The sequence below is a fragment of the Rhinolophus sinicus genome, linkage group LG05, assembly GCF_036562045.2.
Source record: "Rhinolophus sinicus isolate RSC01 linkage group LG05, ASM3656204v1, whole genome shotgun sequence".
Classification (NCBI taxonomy): Eukaryota; Metazoa; Chordata; class Mammalia; order Chiroptera; family Rhinolophidae; genus Rhinolophus; species Rhinolophus sinicus.
The window spans coordinates 73,902,924-73,930,033 of record NC_133755.1 but is presented as its reverse complement, the minus strand read 5'-3'; the positions used below and the strand labels follow the sequence as shown (position 1 = coordinate 73,930,033).

The window sequence follows — 27,110 nt, the reverse complement described above, 5'->3', positions numbered from 1 at the left end:
ACCTGCCTCAGACATTATCAAACATTTCTCACAGTGACTCACAGTGACTGTGGGAAAATGGGGAAACAGACTTGCTGGATGCATTGAGAACTGACTTGACGTGTGCTCAGTATAGATGGGACTTGTTTCCCACCCAATTTTCCTGCTGCACAGCATATCTTTTTATCATATTGCATTGTCTTAGAAAATGAAGGTTAAGAGGCCACTATTGTTACCATTCTAAAGAGAAATATGCAATGTCCTATCTCACAGATTAGCTCAGTGTTTTCCAATTGGATAGTCTGCTTTCCAAGATGATTTTACAGAGTCCTGCCAAACTAGGAGCTGAGAGCATTAATTTTACAGCAGTGTCTCTTTCTCTCTCTCTCTCTGTTTCTACTGTCTGTCTTATCCTTTCAGAAACACTCACTGAAGGCTTCCACTATGCTCTGACTTGCTCAGGTGTTGAAGATATGCAGATAAAACAAGATGTCATCTCTGGCCTCAAGGTGTCCTTTTGCAGTCTTTCACTTTACGGAAGAGAAGGCAGGTCAGTGTAAACTAGCAACCCATGAAGGTGGGAAAGCATTGAGCTCTGTCCAGAAAAGTGACCCCCAAACTGCCTTCACGGTAATTAGCTCAGATTTTGGAGCATGTGTTACTGCATCAGATGCAGAGAACTGGATTCTGAGAGAGAGTCTGGGAAAGGGGAGTGAAGAGAAGATAGTAAGGAGAGATTATGGTGCTGACTGAGGGCTGTGTTTTAAATAAAAGGCGTGATGCCATTTCAGTTAACTCACCCAGCTCATCAGAACTTGAACTTCACACCGTAAACAGTGGACCATGCAATAAAGGGTCATTTGTACTTAGAACTTAATGTTTAATCATTATTTCAGACACTGTGGTTGGCACAAGATTTTGTTCTGGATAACTTTATTGTAAGCCATATATTCTTGCTTTAGGCCTTACATGACAGGAAGTTACACAGTTGTAAATACCAACTCTTTATTACCTTATTTAGTTGGAAAACTTTCAAGTTCGTGACATGTTCATTGCACTTAAAAATTAAATACACAGTGAAAGAAAGATACATTTATAAAGATATTCAAAAGGATTTTTACACTTGGGTTTGCCTTGCTTGATTTCAAAAATTCAAAACTACCTTCCCACCTAAGGTTTACATAAGGGTTTTCTCCTTCCCTGGGATTGAATTAGTACAAAGAATTAAAGGGTTTAAACAAACGTGAATATCACTGAGAGGCACAAGAGGAAAGTCTGGCGTGGCTGGTGGGAACCAGGACACATATTCCCTGGCTGAGAAAGAAAGTATATAAATCTGTGTGTTTCGCAAGCAGCAATTCGTGTTGACTTCAGATGTCTTTCCCGCAGTCAGGGCACAGGATGTCATCCCTTTCTGTGAGGAAGCCGCGGCCCACCAGCGAGAGGGAACACTTCTTGCAGTTAAAGCAGTCGTTATGCCACTGCCGTTCCTCAAAGGAGATGTACTTTGTGCCACCAAGTCCTGTTAATAGAGAAAAAAATTAATAGAGAAAGAAATAACACCAGATGAAGAGAGAAAGGGAATATTGCTAGTCAGAATCAGCCACTGGGACAGAAAAAGGAATTCTGGTTTGATCCATTTCCAAGTTTGGATTGTTTAGGATGGATATAATGAGTTTCTGGGGCTGGGATCCGTATGTAAGTCAGACACTGTGCATGACCTTGAGGAGCTCCTAAATATTAGGAGAAACATATATACGCATAAACTGGTTCCAAAACTATATGATAAATACTATAATTAGAAAGTGCCTGTTGTATGTATTTGTTTTTCCCACCAGCATGAAACTCCATGAAACTGGGAAGTTATGTCGCTTATTCCTTCCCTGGATGCCTCACGTCTGGCACCATTTCATGATGTAGTGAATGAAGTGCCAAAGGGAGTGTTGAAAAGGAAAATGTTAATTTTCTCTGGGGTGGCCGAGAAAGGCCTCACGAAAGAGACGACACGTGGCAGGAGGAGGAGCAGATGTACATTTCTGCAGCGGGAACATCGTGAGGCAGAACTTGGAGGTACTTGGAGAACAACCATAGGTGGGTTTCCCATTTTTGTGGCTTTTACCAAAGGGCGGACAAGCATGAACTTGGGTAGTAAGAGTCAGGTAAGAGTTAGAGGTGTGGTGAGACTGCGGGAAGATGGGGCTGCTAAGATAGGTGAGCACAGCTTAGGAAGGTGTGTGGGCAGTAGAGAAAACCAGCTTACATTATCGACAAGAAAAGTAGGAACGCAGTCAATTCAGGTGCTTAACTCTTGTTTGATGACTAATTCTTATCAAATGTTGAAGGCACATTGGCTGCCTGTTACAATATAGTTGACTTGTAGTACCACTGAGCCCTCTGAAATTAAGTGGAATCAAATACATGGGGTGATCTTACAATTGTGATAAATTTCTATGAAATTTCGATCGTGCATTCCAATTGTAAAGAAATAATGGTTCCATCTACTATATTAAGAACAAAGTATCCACACTGACTACTCCATTTATAATAGTTTGAGGTCTCAAACTGGCATGAGAAGCCTATAATTCATCAGACAGTTCCTATTTGCAACGTAACTGGTGAGGCTGACATTGGGCATCAAATCCTTTCACATGGGGGAGAACTTAGACCTTAGAGCTAATCCTCTTCAGCTAGTTAGTGACAGGGCTGGGACTTGAACTTGTTCTGTAATGCAAGTTCTTGTCTTTCTAATACCACACTTCCTCGGCTATCCTAGCAAAGCTTTTCAACTCTTTTCCTAAATCAAAGCTTTATAAGAAGAGTTACACTGAATAATCAATTTACTAAAATATTGATTACCTCTAATCCTAGACTCCTGAGGGTTATGGAAACCTACAGGTCACATGCCCCAGCCCCGAGGCAGAACCAAACCAGTGACTTAGGCCAGTGGCTGTCCAACTTTTCTGCATATTTGAATCATCTGGGATGCTTTTAAAAATTCTAGCACTGAGGCCATGGCCAATGCAATCATGACCCAGGCAGCAGTACTTTTTAAAGCTTTCCAGGTGTTTTGAATGTGTATCCAAGTTTGAAAACCAGGGGTGTGGGCAACACTTCATCTTGATGTGGGGTTGCAGGACAGTTGCAAGATCCAGGCAGACCTCATTTTGTTGTGATTCATTTTATTGCTCTTCACAGATGTGTTTTTTACAAATCGAAGGCAAGACCATCCACCCACAAAAAGATTACAGTGGTCTGGACTGAACCCACAGTATGTCTGAGGTCTGCCTATAGTTGTTTTTCTTTCCAGCACTGTGAGTTAACTGAAAATCCAAGAAGCAGCTAGGAAGCCCCACAGTTTCTACCATTCCGTGTTCCTTCTTTCTCCCTCCTTTGATAAGTCCTGTTATCTCATAGACCTGGGTCAAGGAAGAGCACCGACAGGGAAAGGATGAAGGGTGTTAGTGATGGGAGCTGTGCCGGGCAGCCGTCTCCAGTGGGAAGCCCCCACGATTTCCTTCAAATACTAGCAAAGGGGGCGAGTGACAGACATGAGAGCCAAAGATAGCCCCAGGGAACGGATTCTCCTAAGGGCAATGCTCACTGTTTGAGACAGTTACGTCCTATAAAGTCACTATGAACACTGAATTAGCAAACACTGACCCCCTGCTCCTAGGAGAAATACAGGGTTAGGGTCCTGCGAGCTTCTGGTCACATTTTCATCAACCAATCAGTACATAACCTTGTTTTATGTCTATTTCTATTTCTATTTAAAGGCACCTCATTTAATATGAATTGTTGACTCATAAACATTGAACTTCTGGCCAACAGCACCATAACTCAAGCCTGAAGGAAGCTTATCTAGCACACAAGGTACCTCCTAGCCTTCCTGGGCTCAAAAACACACAGCTCTTTAGCACGCTCCTTGGGGGCCATTTTAAATAGCAAAAATACCAACAAAAAGCATAAAAATGCCACCCCCCCCCCAAAACCACCACCACCACCACACACACACACACACACACACACACACACACACACACACGGCACAAACAGACCATGAGAAGGACCCTTGTTTGCAATATGAGTTGAAACAAGGAGGCAGAATGTCACCCTTGTTCCACCTCGACTGGCAAAAGTATGTGTCAAATGACTCAAATTTTTTGCCACTCTGCACATGTCTGAGAATGACATGAAAGCCCCACAAGCATTGCTTTTGGAATTACAAATACATGTGAGTGAGTAGGCAAACTGGCAAATATGGACTCTGAATAATGACGATCGACTGCACATGTGTGATTACTGCAATAAAACATTAGAAAATAACTCAAATTTATTTACAAAAATCATTTAAATTTTATTCAAGAAAAAAGTACTAAGAATCTATTAGAAATTTAGTCTGAACTTGCAATCTTGCATAGTTATTTGGGAATCTGGTTAAAAGTACATTTTAGCTATATTTTCAAAATTTCCTCTGTAGGTTCTGGAATACCAGTCTCTGTATTTCAGAGAATTACCTTTCCTGTTTTGGAGGAAAGCTTTCATTCTGTTTTTCTAATTTTTTTTTTTCAGTGCTACAATCGTAATAATTACAATTAACACACATACCTGATACTTTACATTTAAAAGTGCTTTTATGTAGATTACATTGCTTTATAAAGCCTAATTTTATAAACATTTAGTTCACAGAAGTTACTGTGAAAACAGCATTAAAGATTAATATGTTAGGGCAAAAGACTGCATTTCTCCCTCCAAATGCTGGCGAGGGAAATCTGGTATATAAACGGCTGTAACTGGATGTCTTAACATAGAACAATTTAAACGCTATGCTTCTTTTCTTTATATTTTAATTTCATATGGGAATATGAGCTCTGGACTACACATGAGAGAATTATTTTAGTGACCTGGGACTGTCTACATCAGGTGAGTTAGCTGAGTTAGGTGAACTCAGCTCTAGGCCTGAGGAAAAAGAAAGTCAAGGACAAGCGCAGAGGGCTGTAAAATGTGTTTGTGTAATTACATTGAGAAGCTACATAGGAACGCTGTTTGGCCAGGCCCTGTGTTTATATTGCATATATCTGCCATCAGCCCTTGATAGGGACCTCCTGACTGTCACATGGGACTTCTCCCTTGTGTTGTAGAATCTCACACTCTTCCCTCCTGGCCCAGTGTGACAGTACATGGTGAACAATTATAGGACTTTAGTCTGAGCAGCCATCTGTTCCCCACACTGAATTTCTTGGCCTGTGTAATAGCTGAGTCCATTGCCTGGTCTGCCAGTCAACCAGATTTAGGGCTCTCACTTTGCCCAGCCCTTCTGGGGATATGAAAGAACTAAGCAGAATGTTGCCCCCTGCCCTCATACAGCCATGGCCTTGTGGTGGAAAAGCCTCTCCTCCAAGGTGCTGGGAAGCACCTCAGGAACCCAGTGTAGCTGCTAAGCCTGAAAACGTCAGTTACTTGTGCTTATACTGTGTTTCCCCGAAAATAAGACCGGGTCTTATATTAATTTTTGCTCCATTAGGGCTTATTTTCAGGGATGTCTTATTTTTTCATGTACAACAGTCTACCTTTATTCAAATACAGTCATGTCATCTTCTGGAACATCGTCATAACGTACTGAATGCGTCCATCTGGGTGACGATCTTAACGGGCTTATTTTCGGGGCAGGTCTTATTTTTGGGGAAACACGGCATGGTTGTCAGGTGCGCACAGACTGCAGTTTTACAGAGAATCCAACTAAAAGCAGAAACAATAAATCTTTTGAGAGCAGGCCATTCATAGGGTTTTCAGTGATCGGGTGAGCTGGAGGGAGAGTCATTACCTGCTGAGGTGTCCAGTTTAACAAGGAAAGGGAAGCAGTGAGGCAAAAGTTTGGCTCTTCAGGACCTCCCTGAGGCGTGGTGGGTCTAGGTACACAGGCAGACCTCGCTGTACTGCGATTCACTTTATCGCGCTCCACAGATGTTGCGTTTTTCATAAATCGATGGCAAGACCCTCCACCAGCAAAACGAGTACCACCCGCTTTATCGCTTTGCTGTGGTGGTCTGGACTGAACCCACAGTATCTCCGAGGTCTGCATGTATAAACACATTGACGTGCTGGGATCTTATACCTTGTTCCACATTGACGTGGCTATGTACCCCGGGGAGTGGGGGGGGCAGACCCTGGCACTCACCGCTGATGGGGTTGGTGCACCCAGCACACTTCTTGGCGTACAAGTCGCAGAAGCAGCTCAGGCAGTAGGCAAACTCGTCCCGGGACGTGAAGCGCTGCCCGGACAGCGGTTTCTTGCAGGCTGTGCATACAAAACACTCCCGGTGCCAGGGCTGCTCCCGGTAAGTGACGCCCCCGGTGGTGATGGGCTGGAGGAGGCAAGAGTTCAGGGTCAGGTTCCAAGCAGAGAGACCTCTGTGCTAAGCACACGTCCTCAGTCTCAGCTATTGCTACTAGAGGATGCAACATCCTCAGCCAGAAAACACCCAATTTTAGTAAAAAGTCACCCAGAAGCTACTGTGCAGACTTCATAGTCACCCCTTTATGACCCCTTCCCTTGCTGCGGACCCTGGCTTTCCCACTGTGTGTCTGCCCTCAACCCCTCGGAGGGATGCTGGGACTCTATGGCGCAGGTGTCACAGGGCGGCACTGTGCAAGGGAGGGTGGCAGATGGCACCCAGGAGACTCAGGTTCGAATCCTAACCCTACTCCTTCCAGCCCTGTGCCTGTGGAAAAGTCATTTGTAAAGATCCCTGTGCCTCAGGGGGTAGCCTCTCAAACACCACGTACAACTCCCTGTATCCATTACCTGTGGAAGAGGTTCAAAGACGCCGTGGGATTGGTGCCTGCTGATGCTGTAGGGAGAGCACAGGCGTCTTTGAGGTTGGGGAAAAATAAGCCCACAGCCTTTCTTCTCACCCTGCCTTGCAGTCTTTTTAACATTTGTGAGAAGCCAGATGTACCAGAAATGGTAACCAATACCTCAACTTTATCTAGTATTTTCCTTTGCATATTGTTGCTTTTCATATTCATTTAGAAGATGGATGAAGGATAGAGCTGAGTACGGAATCAGAGGAGACCGGCTGGGTCTCAGCTTGACAGAACGATGGCATTGGAAGACCAAGTCGAAATAGCTCACATCGGCACTTTAGTGCAGTGTATTTTTTAACACTGCTATATCACCCAGTGCCTCCTTCAGTCCTTACAGAATGTATAAAGGTCCTTACATAAAGAAAGACACAAATTCCATTTTGCAGATGAGTAAACTGAGACCCAGAGAAATCAAGTGACTTGCCTGAGACGCCATAGCGAGTTCATGACAACTAGGAACTAGAATTCAGGACTTCCTCCTATCTTGTATTCTTTTCATTAAACTATAAACCATTCATAATCTTCCTATAAATGTTCCTCCCAGGAACAGCATTTATGGAAAATATGTTGGGTTGCAAGGTATCATGTATACAGCAGGTGTATACATGTGAGATGTATACTCTGCTTCCTCTGCCCATAATGGCCCTCATCCCTCCTGCATCTGGATTTCATGTCCCCCACCCTCAACCCACGACCCCCAGCTAACTCACATGTCTCAGCATGGGTGTTGCTTTCTTAGAGAATGTTCCCTAAACACCACCCACTCCTCACATTGGTTCAGGTCCCCCTGGTGTACACTATGGTAAGACTCTGTTCTCCAAAGCACACTTGTCAATAAGTACTGGAATACTTGACATCAGAGTATATATCCACCCAGGCTGTGTCACCTTGTCCACCATCCGACCCTGATGCCCCAGGTGCCCATCATGGCGGGAGGAATGGATGCTTCCGGCATGAATGCTGTCACGTGTACGATGAGCACACACACACACAGGCATCCAGCCCAGGAGGTGTGCCTTCATTTCCCCAACGGAACAGGACGATAAGGTGGGGAAGAAGAGAGAGGAAGAAAAGAGCAACAAAAACGAACTTCCCTTGGATCTTGATGAGAAAAGCAAAACAAAACAAGAGTGAGCAGAGAAGAGGATTCCTAATATAAACAAAGGAATGAAAGTTCCATCTAAGGACAGAGGGATAAATAATAGACAAACAGCATAATCATAACGGGAAAGAGGGACAAATGGAGTTTAAAATAGTTAAGAAAAAAATGGAAATGAGACAGAAGGAAACTGGAGAGAGAGACCGAAGGAAATGAGTAACACTGTACCCTTTGAAAAGGTGCAGGCCTTGTGGGGCATTCTAGCCAAGGCTCATCTGGGAGAGGGCACAGCAGTGGGGCTGTTTTCCCACAGACCCCAGCAGGGCAGGGTCCCTACTGGTGAAACAGTGCAGTCCATAAGAGGGACAAGAGCCAAAGTGTCTGGCACAGGCCTGAGTCCTGAGACCCGTGTGTGTGTGTGTGTGTGTGTAGGACACACTGCAGCAAACCAAACTACACAGGGCAGGCGGGAGTGAGATGGCTTCCTGTTCTTTCTCTAACCTAACAGAGCCTCGGCAGACGCAGCAAAGAGTTGAATGGATAAGGGTAGTTAACAGTCACTCTCTACCCATAGGGCAAACCTTTTTTCCCTTACTGTTCTCCTCTCCTTCCCTCCCTCTCGCTAAGTTGAGCAATTGGCTTCTTGTTTAGGAGAGCAGTGTAACAAAGACAGCTTTGGGATAATAAGTTCTCCTTTTTTGAACATCGTCATAAAGGAGCAATTATTTGGAAATGTTCCAGAACAAGAAAGTGATATAGGATTTCTATCTCAGCTCATAACAGTGCTTATGTCTTTGAAAGGAGGACTGGAACACAGGTCCAAAAGGACCAAGTGGACAGAAGCACATCAGAACTATGGAAAGGGAGGTAAGACAGGCAGAACTTTCACGCCACTCGTGTTGTTACACCTGTAATCTCTTCCAGAAAGGGCGAGCTGGCAGGGGCTGTACAACCAAACTGCCCAGTGTGCAGGCCCAGGAAAAACAGATACCTTTCTGCACTGGACACACTGCAAGGCATACTGCTTCTCATAGCAGGGCACACAGAAGTTCTGCTCGTCCTTAGGGATGAAGCTCTTGGTTCCAATCGGCTGTTGGCAGCGGTGGCAGACGAAGCAGGTCTCGTGCCAGCTGCTGCCCTTATACTCCATCTTGCGGGTCCCTGTCACGAGAGTCAAGAACAGAGCAGCGTGGTTGAGATGACTGGCTTGGGGTCCCAGCAGTCTGCGTTGAGAACCTGCCACCATCTAGTTTTGTGACCACAGCGAGTCATTTTAGCTCTTGAAGTCTTGCCTCTAAATGGGAATAATTTGTTTTGTAGAGAGCAGAGACTCTGTGTTGTGGCTGACTGCTATACACCCAGCTCCTAGAACAATATCTGTACATACTCAGTATTTATTTGTTGAACAGGGTGGTTGTGGACATGACATGCAAAAATAGTATCGGTCTCAGCATTGCAAAATATAAAGAGAAATCTGGTGTAGCTCAATCTCATCCTATGGAGTGTGATTTTCGGAGCAGAGGGACTGTTAAAACCACCCCTCTGCTCCCCAGTGGGATGGAAACGGTTGGGGTGTAAAGGAGCCTAGAGTCTCAAGCCTGATTCAGCAAGGAGCCTGATTCATCACTGACTTCTCGCAACGGCGGTGTAAACCCAGCTGTGATGGCCCACGGTGGACATGCTCTGCAGTAAGTGCTGTCATTAAGGTCCACATGCATTACGACGCTCCCCATTTACTCACTTTCTGATCATATCTTGTGTCATCCCATTTCCTTTTGAGTATTACTATTTGATATGTTTAGATAATTTGTTCAAGTAGATTAAGGAGTCCTAGAGAAGTGAAACACTTTGGTTTGCCTCCCACCACCGCCAAGTTTAATTCACAGCAAACGCTCAATATTTGTTGATTGAATCCCCCACACTTTACCAAAAAAAAAAAAAAAAAAAAAAGTGTATATTCATAGAAAGAGATGATTCAAGGCAGATACGTATGTGAGCACCTCTGGTATGAAGCAGAAGTAAAGAAGGGTTTGGGGAAGAGGAGCACAATGGATGAAAAAGTAGAAAAGCTCAGGTGCCAGCACATGACAGTCCTCGGCCAAATCTGGGCAGCTGCTTGTTTTATAGCTGAAGTTTTATTGAAACATAGCCACACATGTTCACTTACTTCCATCGTCTGTAATGGCAGAGTGGAGTAGTGACAGGTCATATGTGCCTGCAAAGCCCAAAATAGTACTGGTTCTTTATGGAAAAAATCTGCTAACCCCTGGGCTTATGTAAAGCATGGCTACTGTAGAATGATGGGAACATAGTCAGACTTCAACTCAGGTCAGCTAATAAGGGGGAATTGGGCCAGAAGCAGAACCGCCTGCTTTGGGAGCAGGGTGGCAGCACGCTGAGGTAATCGGGCAGCGTAATGGAGGTGTCTACAAACTAGTCTTCAGCTCCAAGTTCAAACATCATACGGTCAAAATGACAAGATTAACGGCTGTACTAAAGCTGGTTGGAAGGGTGGTAAGCTGTCCATGACTCAAGTAATTAGAATGTGCACTGAGAATCGTGATTATTTTATTAGGTGTCATTTTGGGGTCACTTTCTCAGCTTCCTGTACTTTCAAGATCAGACATTTGGGCACCACCTCCCATAGAGTGTATAAACTACTCAGGGAACTCGTGTCGGGGGGCATACAGTGACCTTCCAAGCTATGGAATTCAGTTGCGGGGTGATGAATCCTGAAACGAGGAAAATTATAGTCAGCAGTTTAATTTCAGGTAAAAATTATGGAGGAATTTTGATATAAATTCTAAAATGATTTATTGTGGTCTCCGGAGGTTTATTTTCCCATGTATCCCTTCGTCACTTGCTCTTTGAATCTCTAGCCTTCCCTCTGATCAAGCAGCCTGAGGATTTTGTCAAGAATATTGGGCAATTACGATTCTCACTGAGAACTCCAAGCAAGACCATTGTCGTTCGGGGTGGCCTGCGGGGTCTCAGCTCCTGCTCCCCACATAAGAACGCAGGATATGGCTAGGCCAAAAAGGAACACCCACCGAGCCATATGTAGGGGAGTCACACCACTATAGTCTCACTGGAGGCTGGATTCACACGACGTGCGACCTGCTGCCTGCTTTTCTGCCAATCGACCGACTCCCCTCGCTAGCTGCAATCCGCCATGCTAACTGCAATCCGCCCCTGCTAGCTCAGCCATCATCTTGCTAGCCCCCATTTTCTGCTAGCGTAGCCACGGCAGTTATATTAGCGGCCAATGGCTCACTGGTTACAGCTGATGGCCAACTAGCCACAGCTGATGGCCATCCAATCACAGTTGATGGCTATTTACTACCTGAGCCACCACCTTTCCACGTGAGGCCGAGAGCCTGGAAACTGCTCTCTGGGGCTCTGTCCCTGCACTCTACCCCTACAGGGTCTCGCCTCACAATCTACGCGACAAGCATCCTGTCCCTGTCCCCCACTGGGAATCCACGGGGTACTGCTAGCTCAAGGGGGGTGTGTGTGGGTGTGTGTGTGTATCTAAGAGGTGCGTTTACACCTGTACAACTATTGTAAGAGTTGCCAGCAGGGGGCGGCAAAGTTCCGTCTTCCAACAGAATCTGCAGTTCAGACCAATTCTCCAGCAGATGGTAGCAGTGTCTTCTGATTCAAATAAGCAAGTGAGGAACCAGACATTCGGTGAAGGATTAGCGACAGCCTGGCTTGCTCAGAGGCTGTAGTGCATCTCCAAGAAACCTCTGCACACAGGGCCTCAGCATTTGGAACCCTAACGCTGTGCTATGTGACAGAATCCTGGTTTCCTGGCTACAGTCAAGAAACTGACTTCCGTAGGATGTGGGCCCAGAGGGCGACTTTTTTCCTTTAGCACCCACCTCTTGTCCTAGCTATCTAAATTCAAAAGCTACAACAATATTGTTCTGTGCTGCTGTTCATCTTGATTTGGTTGTAGCACTTTAAAAAATCAAACCAAAGCAAGGAAGCAAGTACTATGATGAGCTCGTGCTTGCTTTTTTTTTTTCCTACCAATTTTTTTGCACACATCAGGCTTTTTCTAGATACCCTGCCTCTGGTGCCCAGTCCATTTCCTCTGAAAAAGTGACCTTTTCTGACTTCCCTAGTTGTTGAAATCCAGCTTATCCTTCAAGACTGCTCAAATGTACATCCCCCAGGGTCCCTTTCCTGACACTCTCGCTCTTGGCACGTGCCTACATCATAGCAGGTATCAGCCAGGCTTCTCCAACGTCCCATCTAAAAGTCCCTAATAACAGATGACAGTGAGATGCCTGTCACTGAGGTGGAGGAGGGAATGCTCTGAGCCCTCTCCCTCTTCAGCCTGCCAGAATCATGAAATGTCTTGGAAATCTCAAAAATCTTAGGAAAATTTCACATCCTACTGTAAGATTTGTCGTCACCTGAAATACTAGTTATTTAACGTCGTGCCTCCTGATCTCAGAATACTGCCGTTGCTCTGGGCAGCTGTGCCTTGTTTCTCATGCACCCTGGTCCACTCCTGTTGGAGCAGCAACAGCTGGCCGTTCCTGTGGGCTCCCGGTCAGTCTCCCCCAGGACGCACTCCTGGAGGGCACGTCTCGCTCACCGTTCCATGCCTTGCACATGGTGTGTGTTCCTTTAGCTGACTCTCCCATGTCTGCTCACTCATATTGGAGCCTAAATGCATCACCCAGGACTACCCCGTCTAAAGCCGCCCGTGTGTCCTCCACCCCTTTTCCTCTCCCCCATTGCTCCTGGAACTGTCCTCACGTGGGAAGAGCATCCAGGAGCTGGGCCCTGGCTTGTGGGTGCCCACTGAGCACACAGCAAACATCAGCTGTGCCATGGAGCTGAAGCAAATGCCTGGTCACGTTGTTTTCCGAACCCACAGACAATAGCGAGTGAGACTTCCTCAGAGTGGGGAAAACCAGCAACGGGAAACCCTTGCCTCCCCCTGCATGCGCCCTTCAGTAAGTGCACCCCCACCCTCGCTGCTGTCCTCATGGGGAGCCCACCGAGGAGGGGCAGTTACCCCACCAGGGGCTCACTGTGCCCCCGGTCCCCGGGCTTCAGTTTTGGCGTCTGTAACGTGAGGGTTAATAGAAGAGATTGTGGACCAGTTAATGTTCAATTTTTATGTGTTAACTGATCATGAATTTTTTTTCTCCCCCTAGTAAACACCATGAACAATGGAAGGTGTGATGGTTAATTTTGTGTCAACTTTTCTAGGCCATAAGGCCCCGTTGTTTGGTTGTACACCCGTCTAGATGTTGCTGTGAAGGTACATTATAGATGTCAGTAATATTTAAATCAGTAGACTGAGTTAAGCAGATGATGCCCCACAATGTGGGTGGGCCTCGTTTAATCTTTCGAAGGCCTTAAGAGCAAAGCCTGAGGTTTCCCTAAATAGAAAGGAATTCTCCTGAAGACTGCCACAGAGAAACTCTGCTTGAGTTTCTAGCCTGCTGCCCTAGGGGATTCAGATTCAAGGCTGCGACACCAACTCTGAACTGAGTGTCCAGTCTGCAGGTCTGTCCCATGGACTTTAGACTGCCAGTGCTCGAGTTGCATGAACCAATTCCTTACTACAAATCTCTTTCTCTCTCTCTCTCTCTCTCTCTCTCCAACTAACACAGACGATCAGGACAGGTAGAAATTCAAATACTCAGGAAACATGTCTTTTCAATGTCATGGTTGGTGCTAGGGTTAATGAGACTACAAAATAATTTCCAAGAATCATTGTAGACAAACTTCTGAGACTTGGGTGTTCTCCTCTGACAATGTCAGAAAGGAAAATGGTGACTCAGGGACAGTGACCATGAGAAGCCAGAGCCACAGAATAGGAGCCTAGAAAGCAAACTCTGCTGGCCTGTTAGCTTTCCCTGAGGACTGAGAGCACAAGGGAGGGACGCCGAGGTGACAGAGAGGCCAGGATGGACATTGCGGTGGGAACAACAAAAGCAGACCAGCTCAAATGTCCTGTGGCTCGCTTACCACTCAGCAAAGACAGGGACGAAGTTCGAGAGGTGTTCGCGGAGTTGGAGGAAGAACAGGCTGAGTCACAAACGACATGTTCCTGCAGGCGGCGCAGGAGGAGCTAAACTTTGTGCTGTCACATTTGCCAGACTGTTTGTGAATTTAAAGTAACTCAGACTGGCAGGGCTGGGGGTTGGGGTGAGGAGGAGGCAACGGTCCCAAAAACTCTAAGCGGCTCAAGTCACACAGCTACTGAGGAGTGCAGTGAGGGCACCGGCCTCCTGACCCTGCGTCCAGTGCACTTTGCAGGACACCAGGCTGTTTTGGTGGACAAGACCCCACACTGCTACACTCCCACTAGTGAGGCTGTGCTTCATCTTGTATGTCCTCTGTTTTTCCGCCTTCTGAATTAACCGCCGTTGCAGAAGTGGACGGAAGTTAGTGGTATCCACCCCCGTAAATCCCCGTCTGCCCTTCTCTTGGTCTGGCCCACAGGGCTGCTTGGACCGCAGTGCAGCACACGGGGCAGGGTCCTCATTCTGGCGCGGCCACCAATGGGGGCCTGGGGCGGCCATTTAATCTTCTGGTTTCTTCACTGGGGAGCTAAGACAGGTAAACTTGAAAGTCATCTAAGCTTAAAGTTGTTAATGCTTTTCCAGTTCCGTGTTGTGAGATTTGACTGAGCTCTCATCAAAGGGCCGGTGCTGGGGCATTCTTCTTTAACATTTGCATGGTCCACCGTCATCAAATGAACTGCAGACTCCCTTCTTAGAGACCTCAACTGTCCCCATGGGCTCAGCGGCCACCTCTGCGGATGCTGTGTCGACCTGTGCACCTCCCACCAGTCCCCGAGCTCCAGCTTGACCCCACGGCCTGGGGCCTTCTCCTTTGGGTCCCCTGGCCCCCAGGAAGACTTCTATCCTGATCAGGTCCTCCAGGTAGGGCAGTGAATGGGAGAACTGGGGAAGCAGAGGGGCCCCGCAGAGTCTACTTGCAAAACGGCAGAGCACGGCTGAGGAAGAGCAAACAAAGTAACAAACAAATCCAACAGGTGAACACAGAGGACACAGAAAGCAGGACCAGAAAGCCTGCCCTGAGGCTGGGAGAGAGTTCTGCGAGTGCGTGAATATGGGCTCTGTGAAAGGAGATGGAAAGAGGATTTAAAGGAGTCTGCTATGAGCCACCAATGGAACCTTTCTTGGGCTCCTGTCATGAAAACCTAGTAAGATTTAATTTGTTTTTTAAATTAATTTTGTGGTTCTTATTGTGCCAGGACTGTTGTTTTTCTGCATGTGACTCCCCGTGGGACAGGACCATGGATCAGCCACCCCATCGTCTGGGCTTTTGTTTTCATTCCCAATGTCACCACATTTGGGCCTCTTGGTTCCCACATCTGCAGCGTTACCATAATTTTGTAACGTAATTTTCCTGCCCGTACTTTCCACTGCTGGGAGCTGCCACAGCGGTTCCAGGCCTGGCTTCTCTTCCACATTCCCAGCGCTGCTGTGGGGGCATCAGTCTGGGTTTTTTTCCTTGCAATAGCATGTCACAGTTATTTTTAAGATGTATTAACTAGAGAAATGTAGCAGCAGCAAGCAACCATCTTACTGAAGGCCTAATTATCCCCATGCTTTTTTCAAAAGTTATGATTTCTCATCCAATTTATCTTCTTAAAATAACACTTCCTACATGTCAGTCTCTTGCTCAGAACTCTTCAGGATTTCTTCATTACCAAAACACACAGCAAACCAAAACTAAAACAAAAACTCTAGCACTTGGCAATCAGCCTCCTACTAGAGTCGAGAGTCTAAATCTAAGCCTTAATTCTCTTCGCAGCAATGTGAATGTAGCTACTGTTTGAAATACGGTTACTCAGCAGGCTGCCTCGGTTTTTGAAAATTAGCATTCAATCTATTGACGTAACAAACTCAAAACCCTCAGCTTAAGTTCATATGACACATCTATTATTGTGTTCATAAGTAGAGTGAATTATAAACATCACTTTTAAGGGGTCTTTGTGTTGGTTCTGTTTATTAAGATAGTGAACTGAAATCCTTTCAAAACTACATTTGAAAATTTAATATAATTGATATCCCTTTTAAGTACCTGTACTAACAAACTGAACCTCAGGTTCTTAAGTAATTGTTGAAATGAATTAAACTGATAAACATGATGGATCATAAGATTTCTTAAATGTGAAAACAGTTTATCAGTGAAGACATTTTCAATTTAAAATCACAAGCCTAAATCACTTATTCAATTGCACTTTAAGTCAAAATCACAAGATTCATTTACTCTTTAGACCAATTTTTCTTTAAACTTTACACATACTTGAACAGATTATTTAACACCTTTATCGCTGTTAGAGTCTCTTACTATGCCTGCCCCCAGTTGAACTCTTCCTAAGGCTACCGCATGCTGACCGACTGACGAAGCTGTGCAGAGGACGCCACCTTCCCAGGAACGTGAGGCTTCCCGGTCAACCCGAGGCTGATTCCACAGCAGCTCCGTCAGTGCCCTCCTGAGAGGAGGCCCCAGAGCCCGAGGGCCCTAGTTTCAGGTGACATCCCCTGTCCCCTATTTACTCACGGCAGTCTGTACCCCAACCAGTCTGCTGTTCCAGCGACCGGGGCCCAGGGGCCTACTTGCTGCTTCATCCTCTTTTGCTCTCCCACCAACCACTCGCCCGGAAGACATCCCCCGGACAGAGTTCTCTCTGGTTTTATGTGGCTCTCTGGTACGGATGCCAGATTGAGGGTCCCAAATGGGACAGATACTAACACAATCAGCTGAAATCCAGGTTTCACAGGGAGTCCTACAGGTTTATTTGCTAACTCTGGCAAGTCTACCCTCCGGTCACACCTCATCGGTGGTGCAGAGGACATCACTGACCATAGGTGGCCGATGAGGCGGCCACAGTGATGTCTGTTCCTTTCTCTCAGTCATCCAGGGTCCGAATCTTTGGCTCTTCTCACAGTGGTTACTCTCCTTGCCTTCATTTCTATATATATCTAACAAGACTTAATTTTTAAATTATGTATTTACAAATTCTATATATTTTTGTTCACTCTTTTTTAAAAAATAAAACATTCATCTCTCTTAAAAAAACGAACTAACTAATTAACCTCTAAACAATGAGGCACACAGTCCTGCCCTCCCCCGACAAGGACGCACGAGCCGCCTTAGCACTGTCCTTGGCATCTGACTCAGCCGCAGTCAAATCTGCGTCTACCTGGGAGGTAATGTTCGTCTGTTTAGAACGTAAACTCCACACAAGAAGAGGACCAGGTGTCCTCTCAGCTCAATGACTCTACGGACCCCCCCCCTCCCATTTGCCCAGTGCCTGGAGCCAGGAGGGCACAATGCATATTTGCCAAAATAGCCACACGAGCACAGATGCAGCGAGTAGAAGGGAAGAAATCAGGGGGAAGGGAGCGTTATTTCTGACCTGGCATGATGGTCTTCTTGCATTCCTGGCACTTGGATGAGTACTCGTGGGAGTAGCAGTCCGTGCAGAGGAGCTGGTCCCCCTTGGCGGCAAAGGGCTTGTCCACCAGCGAGCTCTTGCATCGCGAGCAGTGGAAACAGGCCTCGTGCCAGTGTCGGTCCTTGTAGGACAAATCCTGCAACCCAGATCACACAAGACAGTCAGAGGGTAGGAGGGGCTCGGAGCTGCTCTGTCTGACCACAGTACACGGGGCATGGTCCACATCGGAGGGGCAGACAGGGAGGAAAGGGGGCCGAGGCCTGTGGGTGGTCCTGGACCGTGACCCTCACCAAACACTGAAATTAGTAAGGTTAGATTGCTCTTCTTTTGCTACATTTTGGAGCAATCATTTAGACAGGTGTGTGTGAGTGTGTGTGTGTGTGTGTGTGTGTGTGTGTGAGAGAGAGAGAGAGAGAGAGAGAGAGAGAGAGAGAGAGAGAGAGAGAGAGAGAGAAAGATGCTTTTGGATTTCCCTTAGGTATTGTCTGTAAGAAAGAGAGACAGACAGAAAACATGAAACTCATCAATGCTTCTTACTCAGCACATAGACCTTTGGACCTGCAGGAGTCCTTTGGCCAGGTAGGGGCTCGGCAAAACCAAGCATGACAGCAGGGTCACCATGATGAACAGCAGGAGAGAGAAGCCCTGGGTGGAGGGAAAGTCAGAGAAGGTGCCACGAGGACAAGGCTCTGGCTTAACCTGGTAAAAGCAGATGAGGAGACTGCACGTGGAGGTGCCACCAGCTGAGTATGGAAGCTACATGGGTGGCAGTGAGCTGGGAAGGGCATTGGAGAGGGAATTCCAGACAGAGGAAGGTATGCACATGGCGAGGGGTGACAGAGGGCTGCTTGGCAGAGCTGGGCGTTGGGCCCCGCTGACAGGCCGGGCTGGACCAGGAGGGGCCTTTAGGTCTGCTCGCAGTTTAAGTTTATCTGAAGGCAGTGGAGGGTGTCTATAAACTAGTGAAATAGGAGAGCGACATGCTAAAATTGTGTGTGACAATTGGATAAGGACACAGGAGTTGGGGGGAGGAGAGAGAGGAAGTGGAGACACTCAGGTCCCTGCAGAGACGTGAGGGGCCAGTCATGTCCAGTCTGTGGAAAACACAAATAGGGAACAGATGGGAGGATAGGCACTGAGAAGACTGAAACCATGCTCTTTAGCAAAGGATGAAAAAGAGAAATGGACCCAGGAGAGAAAACTGTGCCGACTCTGTGCTACCCTTGGTCTTGTCTGAGGAATAATCAATCTTCTGGTACTTGTAGTGTTAAAATGGCATATGGCATTTTGAAAGTGTCAATACAAAGTTAAAATAACCTAGTTTTAGCCAGTTGTATCTTAAACGGGTTACTTTTCTCTTGCTCCTTGTATTCCCCAGCTCTGACCTGGAACCGGCATCTGTTTATTAATGAGGCAGAAAGAGAATTTTAGGCCACCATGGGTTTTCCTGGGCCGGCTTCCAGCTCTTAGGTGCCCTGAACAACAGGCTGCCCTCCTCAAGTGTCTTCCCGAAGATGTCTCTGTTACCAAAACCCAAGTCGAAGCTGGAGCGATGCCAAGTGTAGGGCATGAAAACACATATCTTGGATTTGATTAGAAAGACCTAAAATGCCAACTAAACTCGGAACCCAAATTAGAACAAATAGTTCTCTTGATGAAATACCGTGGTATGTGCATATCTTCCCAGAACCTTGAACTAAATTAAAGTTATTTGATTTGGTGAAGTCTTCGCACATTGTTTTAGTTCAGGGAATTAAGAAAATATATTGCTGTTGAATCCCTTTAAACACAGTTGGGTGACTGTGAAGGGGTATGCTCTGTATGGCTCCCTCTCACAACATCCCCATTAGAAGCTCGCGTTTTAGGACATCTGGGAGTAGAATTATGGCTGATACAACATAATAAGGAATAGAGGTGAGATGGATGTAGCATTTTCTCAATGCAGGACTTAACAGACTTGTTTCTGTGAGGTTGATTTTTCCCCATCTCCCTGTGAGGTTGATCGCCTCGGCACCCTGGGTATCTGGGGGTCCTCCAGCTGGGCACTGCCTCTCAGCGGCCCACAGGGACAGCTCACTGAAATGCCCATCCCTCTCCATCCTTTGTGAACCCAGACCGAGGGGCATATGAACTGGGGTCAGAGGACTGCCCTGACTCTTGCATTTCTAGCCTAAAGTATTTTCAGAAATTTGGGGGGGAAATGATCTGTGCTTTACTGGTTATTTTGACAAATGAAATAAGGTAGAAACTGCATTAATTTGAATTAATTGACTATATATTCAAACTTATTACAAACGGCAAAGTCCATACTTTGCATATATCATTTTTTCCGAAAGAAGTCTTTATTTTTCTGGGATGCCAGGGATGATACTTATGACCGTGTTGTGAGGTTAAGGTTGTGCAGCTCTGCAAGGTAAACATCGTTACTGAAGCTCAGAGAAGTTCAGTAACATCCCCACAGTCACAGCTGAGTCAAGGTTCAAGTTCAAGTTCTGATCCAAAAGCTATTTCCAGTGAACCAACTGGGTAAAATCCTGGTAATTTCTGTGTTAATCTTTGCTTTAAAAAACCGTCCCCTTGATGAGAGCTGTGTATATCCACTGAAAAAATTCAGGAACAATGGGGTATATTTTACACCCCAGTGAATGCAAGTTAGCAAGCCCTTTGTTTAGACTGAATGAAGTTGAACAAACCACTTTGTTATCTGCTAAGAAAAGTAATCAGCCTCATTTGAAAAGAACTGGAGCTCTTGATCAAAGTGTCACTCATCGCGCTGACTGTGGAATAAATGCATTTAACATTTTTTGGAATGGATAACAGTAAGGCAGTTCCTCAGAAAGTTAAAAATAGAATTACCATATGATCCAGCAATGCATTTTCCACTTCTGGGTCCATGCCCACAAGACTCAAAAGCAGGGTTTGTACACCCAAATTCATAGCAGCATTATTCAACGTAACCAAAAAAAAGGTGGCAACAACTCAAGTGTCCATCGATGGATGAACGGGCGAATGCTGTAGGATTCCACTTATACCTATGAGGCTCTTTTGACAGTAGTCAAATTCATAGAGACAGAAGATAGAATGGTGGGTGCCAGGGACTGGGAGGAGGAGAGAGTGGGGAGTTGTTGTTTAATGGGTACAAGTGTCAGTTTTGCAAGATGAGTTCTGGAAGCTGGCTACATATACAATGTGAATGTACTTAACAATGCTGAACTGTACACTTAAAAAGGGTTAAGACGGCATATTTTATGTCAGGTGTATTTCACCACAATTTAAAAAATAAAATGATAAGTTTTGATTATTATGTAGCAAGTGAAAGACACTTTTTCAGAAGTTGACTGGGTTCCCTCTGTGCAGACCAGTCCCCTCAGAAAGGCTTGCTATTGTGAAAAAGCTGCAAAATGTTTTCCGTGATCCATGAATCACCACCTGGCTGAGATGAGAAACCCGGAGGAGCTGAGCGAGGGGAGAGGGGGGAATGTCAGAGGCCTGCTTCCTGGAAGATGGTCTAGTGTTGCCCAGGCAGTCGGCATCCCACAGGCAGGGGCTACAGCTTCTTAGTGAAAAGAGAAGGGAAGGAAATAGAGTTCAAGGACATTTGCCTGTTGGGGCTGACCTTAAGAAAAACTGAGGGAGGAACCTCCACAGACAGCATCATGAGAGCAAAGCCACCAGATGTCGCCACAGTCTCCGTCCTGGTTAGCGAGTCCCCAGATGAGGAAAGAACAGCCAAGTTGTTGACGTGACTGAACAGTCATGGAAAAGCTCATTCTAAAATGTTCACGTGGATCAAAAGTACTGCTGCAGAAATCCACTTTTCCTACGGTTACCATTTCGGGCTTGAAAACACAACAGATGTAGTGGAAGGCAGGTTTGCTGGCAGATATTTGAAACTAGGAATTGCCCCTCTGAATTTGGGTGTTATTGACATGCCCTTCTGAGACCACAAGCACTAATGCATAACTTGCAGACCTTTTAAAGTCCACACTTCCTGTGGTCACTCCTGCTCTCTTGGTGTCCAGTCCCCCAAGTAGCTGCTGCCTTCCTCAAAATGGCCTGATGTTCTAAATCCAACTGTGGTACAGCCATTTCACCTCAGCTCTGGCCTGAGGAGCTGACTTGTCCTTTCAGGCTGGATGCCTGGAAATGCTTCTCGTCCCAGCCTCCCCCAGGAGAGCTGGGTCAGGGATTCTGTGCACAAGATGCTTTTCAGTTGACCAAGGTTATCTTGGCATTCCTTTCCTGGGGCCTGCATAACTCACCCGCACAATCTCTCTCTCAGTTGGCCTCTCTCTCTTGCACATGTGTGCACATATGCATGTCTGCACTAGCACGCAACATCTCCTGAATTGTTCACTCAAGGATGTTTGACAATTCTCAAAACCTTCTGACAAAATATTTTCCCTGAAGATAAATATCAACCTGTGACCATACTCTTAAATTTCATGGTATGCAGTAAATGAAAATAGTCTTTAAACAGCTTGCATTGCTGTTGGTGATGGGTCCACTCCACTGTTCTAGCTTCAGACAGTGGAAAATTTCCTGGGCTAATGACAGCTGAGGGACTGCCATGCAGGCAGGGCACTCACTCCACATCTACTGTAGCAGGAGGAGGAGCAGGTGTCCAAAATGCCTGGAAAATGTCATCCTACTATTTAAACTCAAGGCTGTAGATTCAAATCTTGGCTCACCATCTACCAGATACATGACTGAGAGCGACAGAGTTAGCCTTTCTCCCCCCCAGATTTGTCATCGCAAAGCAGCAATAAAAGGACCTACCACTGGCTGTGGAGACTGAATGAGTTAATTAGTTGTTACACAGAAAGCACTTTAACACATAAGAGTTTTATGGTCAAGCACATACACCAAGCGTGTATAATAACTTAGTCTATTGTAATTGCACAATTAACGTCAGTATTAACTTTTATTCAGATCATAATCAATGATGCAAACAGTTGCCTCAAAGCACCACTCCCTGAAATTGCACATACTCACGAAGATAGCAGCATGGATTAGAATTTCCCTCACCTTTAATCTCCCATGCTAATAATTACCACTCTACTTTTGTGCAGTGCTTTTAATTTCCTCATCCCTTTTAAATCTAAAGTTCTTTTTCTTAGTCCCTTCTTATCTACTTTGAGCCATAGAATAACCCTATGAAATAAGGTTTTGTTCGTATTTTATACATGAGCAAATGTAATGTAATGGTGCGAAAAAGATGTGGACTACATTTTCTGCAATATTCCTTTTGGCCTTCAATGATCTGACAGAACCAGGTGCACATTTCGCTCATAGGCTTTGCCTGGCATGCCAGCATCTTTATAGGTTGGTCCCAAAACGGCTGCCCAGCCTTATCCTCTGCTCTAGTTCCCCTTTGCCCCTCCTTACCCCTGCCAGGGCGGGCCCTTGTCTTGGAAGGCCCTTCTCCTCTCCCCTCCAACAGGCAAAATCTCCCTCAGCTGTAAGGCCCAGCTCAAATATCACCTACTCTGTGAAGCCCCCAGCATGAGTGAGGCTGGCTGAAGGGAAGTCATGCTAACGCACACCACAAAGAGCTGATGTCACACATCTTCAAAATCATATATGGTAGCCCTTGTCTAAACACCCCATCAGGTTTCTCTGTGATTCCCTTTCTTAGGCTCTCCATTTGTGCTCTCTTTAGAAGTCTGAGTTAATAAATTCACGTCACCACTTCCTCCTGGATGCACGCTTAAGGAAGTCCACAAGATGTAGGGAGTGAGAAGGTAACTAAATACTGCCAGCTTTGCTCTTTCTGGGCAGGCAGAGGCTTCTGGCCAACACAGCATTGTCCCCGGAGCCTAAGTGTGAGGTGGGATTTTAGGCACATGGTTCTCTGGAGCTGAGGGGCAGACTGGAAATACCATGGGAAGGCCAAGAAGCTGGATTATCTGAGTAGACCCATGTGTCTGAACCTGAGTTTCAGATCACGCTCCAAATAGTAATCTGTAAAGACGTGGTGCCTGGTGGCTCTTTTCCTCTCTAGTGTTCTCAGCTCCCAACAAGGTTTTAGTTTGGGTTCTTAGTACCGAGGTAGACTCATCCAGCCTTGTCAGAGCTGTTCTGGATGGAGCATAACCATGTGGACCACAAAAGTGACTACAACAGACACCATCTAGATGCTGGAGGTCCAAGATTACGAAGTACAGGTGTGAGGACCGACTTCCGAGAATGTTGAAATGTCCTAGAAATATCCTGGTTTTAAAGTCCTCTAGAGAGAGGGGGAAGAAGAAAAAAGAATCTTTTATACATCCCAGGAAAAATACCAAAGCTAATCTTGTGCTCACAGAAATGTCATAAATTGCAGCAAAATGTTGATAAACAATGTAAGATTAGGCCCAAACACTTCCTGTCAGATTTTATATTTTTCCATTTCAGAAACATTCCTAATATGGGAAGTGCTTGTTGCTTGGCTCTGAATACGCCTTTCTTGAGACTTTTGCAGAGCCGTGGGGTGGAGTCAGGGGCCTGGATGCCCCTCGAGCTTGCAGCTAACTGCAGGTGGCTCCGGGCAGCAGGGTGGCTCCAGGCTGAAGCTGGTCTGGAGCTGGCACCCTCTCCTCCTTTACACACTGTGCTGCCTGGGCTGGAAGATTTCCCAATCCAACCAGTCCACAAATCCAGAAGATCCCACTTTATAAAGGGATTCTCAGTGTCAGCCATGCTCAACATTTTGAAAAGATGTCCTGTGCGTTGAGATTGTCAGGTTATCGTGTTTTCGATGGTATATTCTTTCAAATCGTTGAAAACAAAGGCCCAGAAGAACACATGGTGGCAGAAATGAAAGCACTTCCTCTGTGGAGCTCTGTGCCGGTGTTCCGTCTATGCTTATTCAGTTAACCCCCCTAAGATAAGAACCCCTCTTTCAGATAGGGACCCCAAGGTTTACAGGTGGCATGACCTGTCGGTGTCATACAGCCCATTGAGGGTGGGCTCAGGCAAGTGTGTCTGGAGTCCCACCTAATGCGATGGGCGAGATGTCACTACTGAGTGCTGTGTCCCCTGGGGGAGGGGCACGTGTTTTGCAGGTGACCCTTTGGTTTTCATGGACTGAGAGGTCCTTTTAGGTTACTGATCTTGCCATTTGTTCCCAATTCTGAGGCTCCTGCTTTACTCAATTCCCTTCAGAAACAAACTTGTCTCTTATAGGAGAATGTCTAAATAAATATGCGTATTTTTTGGTACTCATTCCAAACTCTGTGGACAAATTAACATGGAAACTCTAAAAAAAAAAGGTGATTCACTCACTAAGCATTTAAAAATCACCTCAGCAAATAAAAAAGTATCAGATCGGTGAGCTGGACTGTGGGAATGTGTGTGGAATAGTTGCTCTTCCCAGAAAAATGGCTTAGAGGGGCCCGCAGAAGAGGGCAGGGAGAACCAGTTTTCCCAATCTGACCTTATGCCCCACAGCCAGACTTGGCCAGGAATCTTCTAAAAGTGTAACAGGGACATCTAGATTTAACTTGGATTTGCAAAAACCTTCGTCTCCTGTTTCATTCCCCTGGCTACTTTCTGCCAAAAGGCCCCAGAAGTTTTCTGTCCTTTAAGAACTTTCCAAATGTTGACTGAAAAACTTTTATAGTTTGATGAGTTGGACATGTGCCAATCTGATCATCAATTCAATGGTTCCCATTTAACTAGGAAGCTGGAAAGAGTGTTCTAGAAACAAATTGAGCATCATTTCTGTAGCAGTTACTGCCATCTGAAGGGGCCCAGGGGAAAGGCGGGAGCCTTTTGTTGAGGTCACTTGATAGGGGCCAGGCAGACGCCTCCGCTGAAAGTCCAATCGACACCTGACCTGACAGCCATGGAGACAGCGTCCTGCCTGGGGCTGTGCGTGGCAGGCAGCGCTTCACGTGGGTCAGGAACCACGGCACCTGGGTTTGAATGACAACTCGAGTGCTTCTGAACCCTGTAGCCCAGGCAAGACCCCCAACCTCTCTCAGCCTCAGTGGCTTCTCCATAAAGAGGAATGAAAACCGTTCCTCTCTATGGGGTATTCTGAGGAGTTTAGATCATGCAATTAAAGCATTTTGCAGTGCACAGAACAAAGCAATCACTCAGAGTGTGGTAGCTTTTGTGACGACCCTTGGAAGCCAACCCTCGTGCAGGTTTTAGATTCACAGATGGACTTTTGTTCATGACTATTGCCTCCTCTTTGCTGAACCTTCTGGCGTACATGGGTAGGTTTGGTGGCCTATCTGACTTCATGACCTGCTCACACAGGCATGGAAAATTTGAAGTCTGAGCTGGGCACATGGCCTAGAGTTTGTTAAAGTCATTGATTTGATAAATGCATCTTACAACTATATCTCTGGCGTCTACTGGCCAGGCTATCTCTTCTATCATTTCCTGAATTTTTGAAGCCCAGAACTTAGGTACATATATCCATCCACAAAACATCTAAAATCAGGCTAAAAAATTTTTTTTTGCCGGTATCCACAAGTGTGAAACAAAAACTTCAGGAATAGTGTAATGTAAGAGGATCATGAAATTTTACCCGTATTACCTGTTTTTGACTATTCCATTGGCCGTGAAAGTAAATGAGATCACAGCATTTGCTCAGAGTAACTAAATAGAAATAAAGAATATAACTGAGTGACTGCGTAAAAATGATATTCAAACATATGTAAGCTAACTACTGTAATAGTTCCTGGAGTCTTGGCTATCTCGAGTAAAAGGCAGTCAATAACCACAGAATAAGCCGAAATCCCATAGGCTTGGCAGTATTTTAAAATGATACACATGCCCCTGTCCTTCAGCGGGAGAGTGAAGTGAGGCTCATGGTGCCAATGCTACTTTAAGAAAAGAGAATGGCCACCACATCTGCCAGCTCAGTTGCTCTCCCGAGCGCCCTGCCTGCCAGGACGTCTTACTTCCTGAAGTAATAGAAACATTTTTTTTCCCTATCATGGCTTCCTTCACAAAGTCAACTACATAATTATTTCTGAAAGTCCAGAGAACAGTGCAAATATTCAAAGTCCCCAAATGGCAAGGTCCAACTTCAAGTCAGCATCTCTTTTTCTCCCCAAATGTAGAAAGACACATGGCATAACTCCACATACAGTAAACTGTTAACCTGGGTTGAAAAGTTCAGCATGATTAATTCTTGACTTCGCAGCAGTCATGTTGATTTTGGCCCCGTGTGGGGGATTCTTGTTTATTGGCTCATAAAGTATGTGCTGAAGGACGACGAGCTTTAAGGGTCTTTCCACTAAATCATATTGGAGAAATGGTCAGTGATTTTTGTTTTGATTTTACATTAGTCACCAGGCAAGCATGACTAGCCCCAAATATCCAAACTGTTTTCTTTCAACTAGAGTTGTTCTTTGTCAGGATAATAGCTGAAACTCTCACCTGCTCAAGTCTTTTCCAGGTAAAGCTTTTTGTAAATAATATATTTTTTCCTCTGCCTATTAGTTCTTCCTCAAACCGGACATTTTTATTGATGTTTCTATAATGAAAACTGATAAAGAGGGAGGGCAGAGCTTCTGAGGAGCATGTGGAGGGAACATGCTACAGGAAAAAAAATAGGGAAGTAGTTAGACGAAAAGTGGAAGTTTGGAGTTTATAGTGATGCCGTCAGCTGCCATTTTGGGTATTCAGGGCTTTGTATCTACTATACACCACAATAACCCTATGAAGTAGGCACCCTTGTTTTATCTCCGTTTTATAAATGTG

At 45.7% G+C, this 27,110-nt stretch overlaps 1 protein-coding gene across 2 annotated transcripts in view; it reads right to left on the bottom strand.

The window, feature by feature from the left end:
- Window positions 1-895: 895 nt before the first annotated feature.
- The window catches only part of FHL2 (four and a half LIM domains 2), a 65,418-nt gene continuing 39,203 nt past the window's right edge, over window positions 896-27,110 (bottom strand). For both annotated transcript variants that reach the window (XM_019714009.2, XM_019714010.2), the window contains exons 3-6: window positions 17,370-17,544; window positions 8,934-9,103; window positions 6,155-6,341; window positions 896-1,501 (exon numbers count right to left, since the gene is read on the bottom strand). In XM_019714009.2, the coding sequence (XP_019569568.1) occupies window positions 1,350-1,501; window positions 6,155-6,341; window positions 8,934-9,103; window positions 17,370-17,544 (684 nt within the window). In that variant the 3' untranslated portion in view covers window positions 896-1,349. The remainder of the gene's footprint in view (window positions 1,502-6,154; window positions 6,342-8,933; window positions 9,104-17,369; window positions 17,545-27,110) is intronic.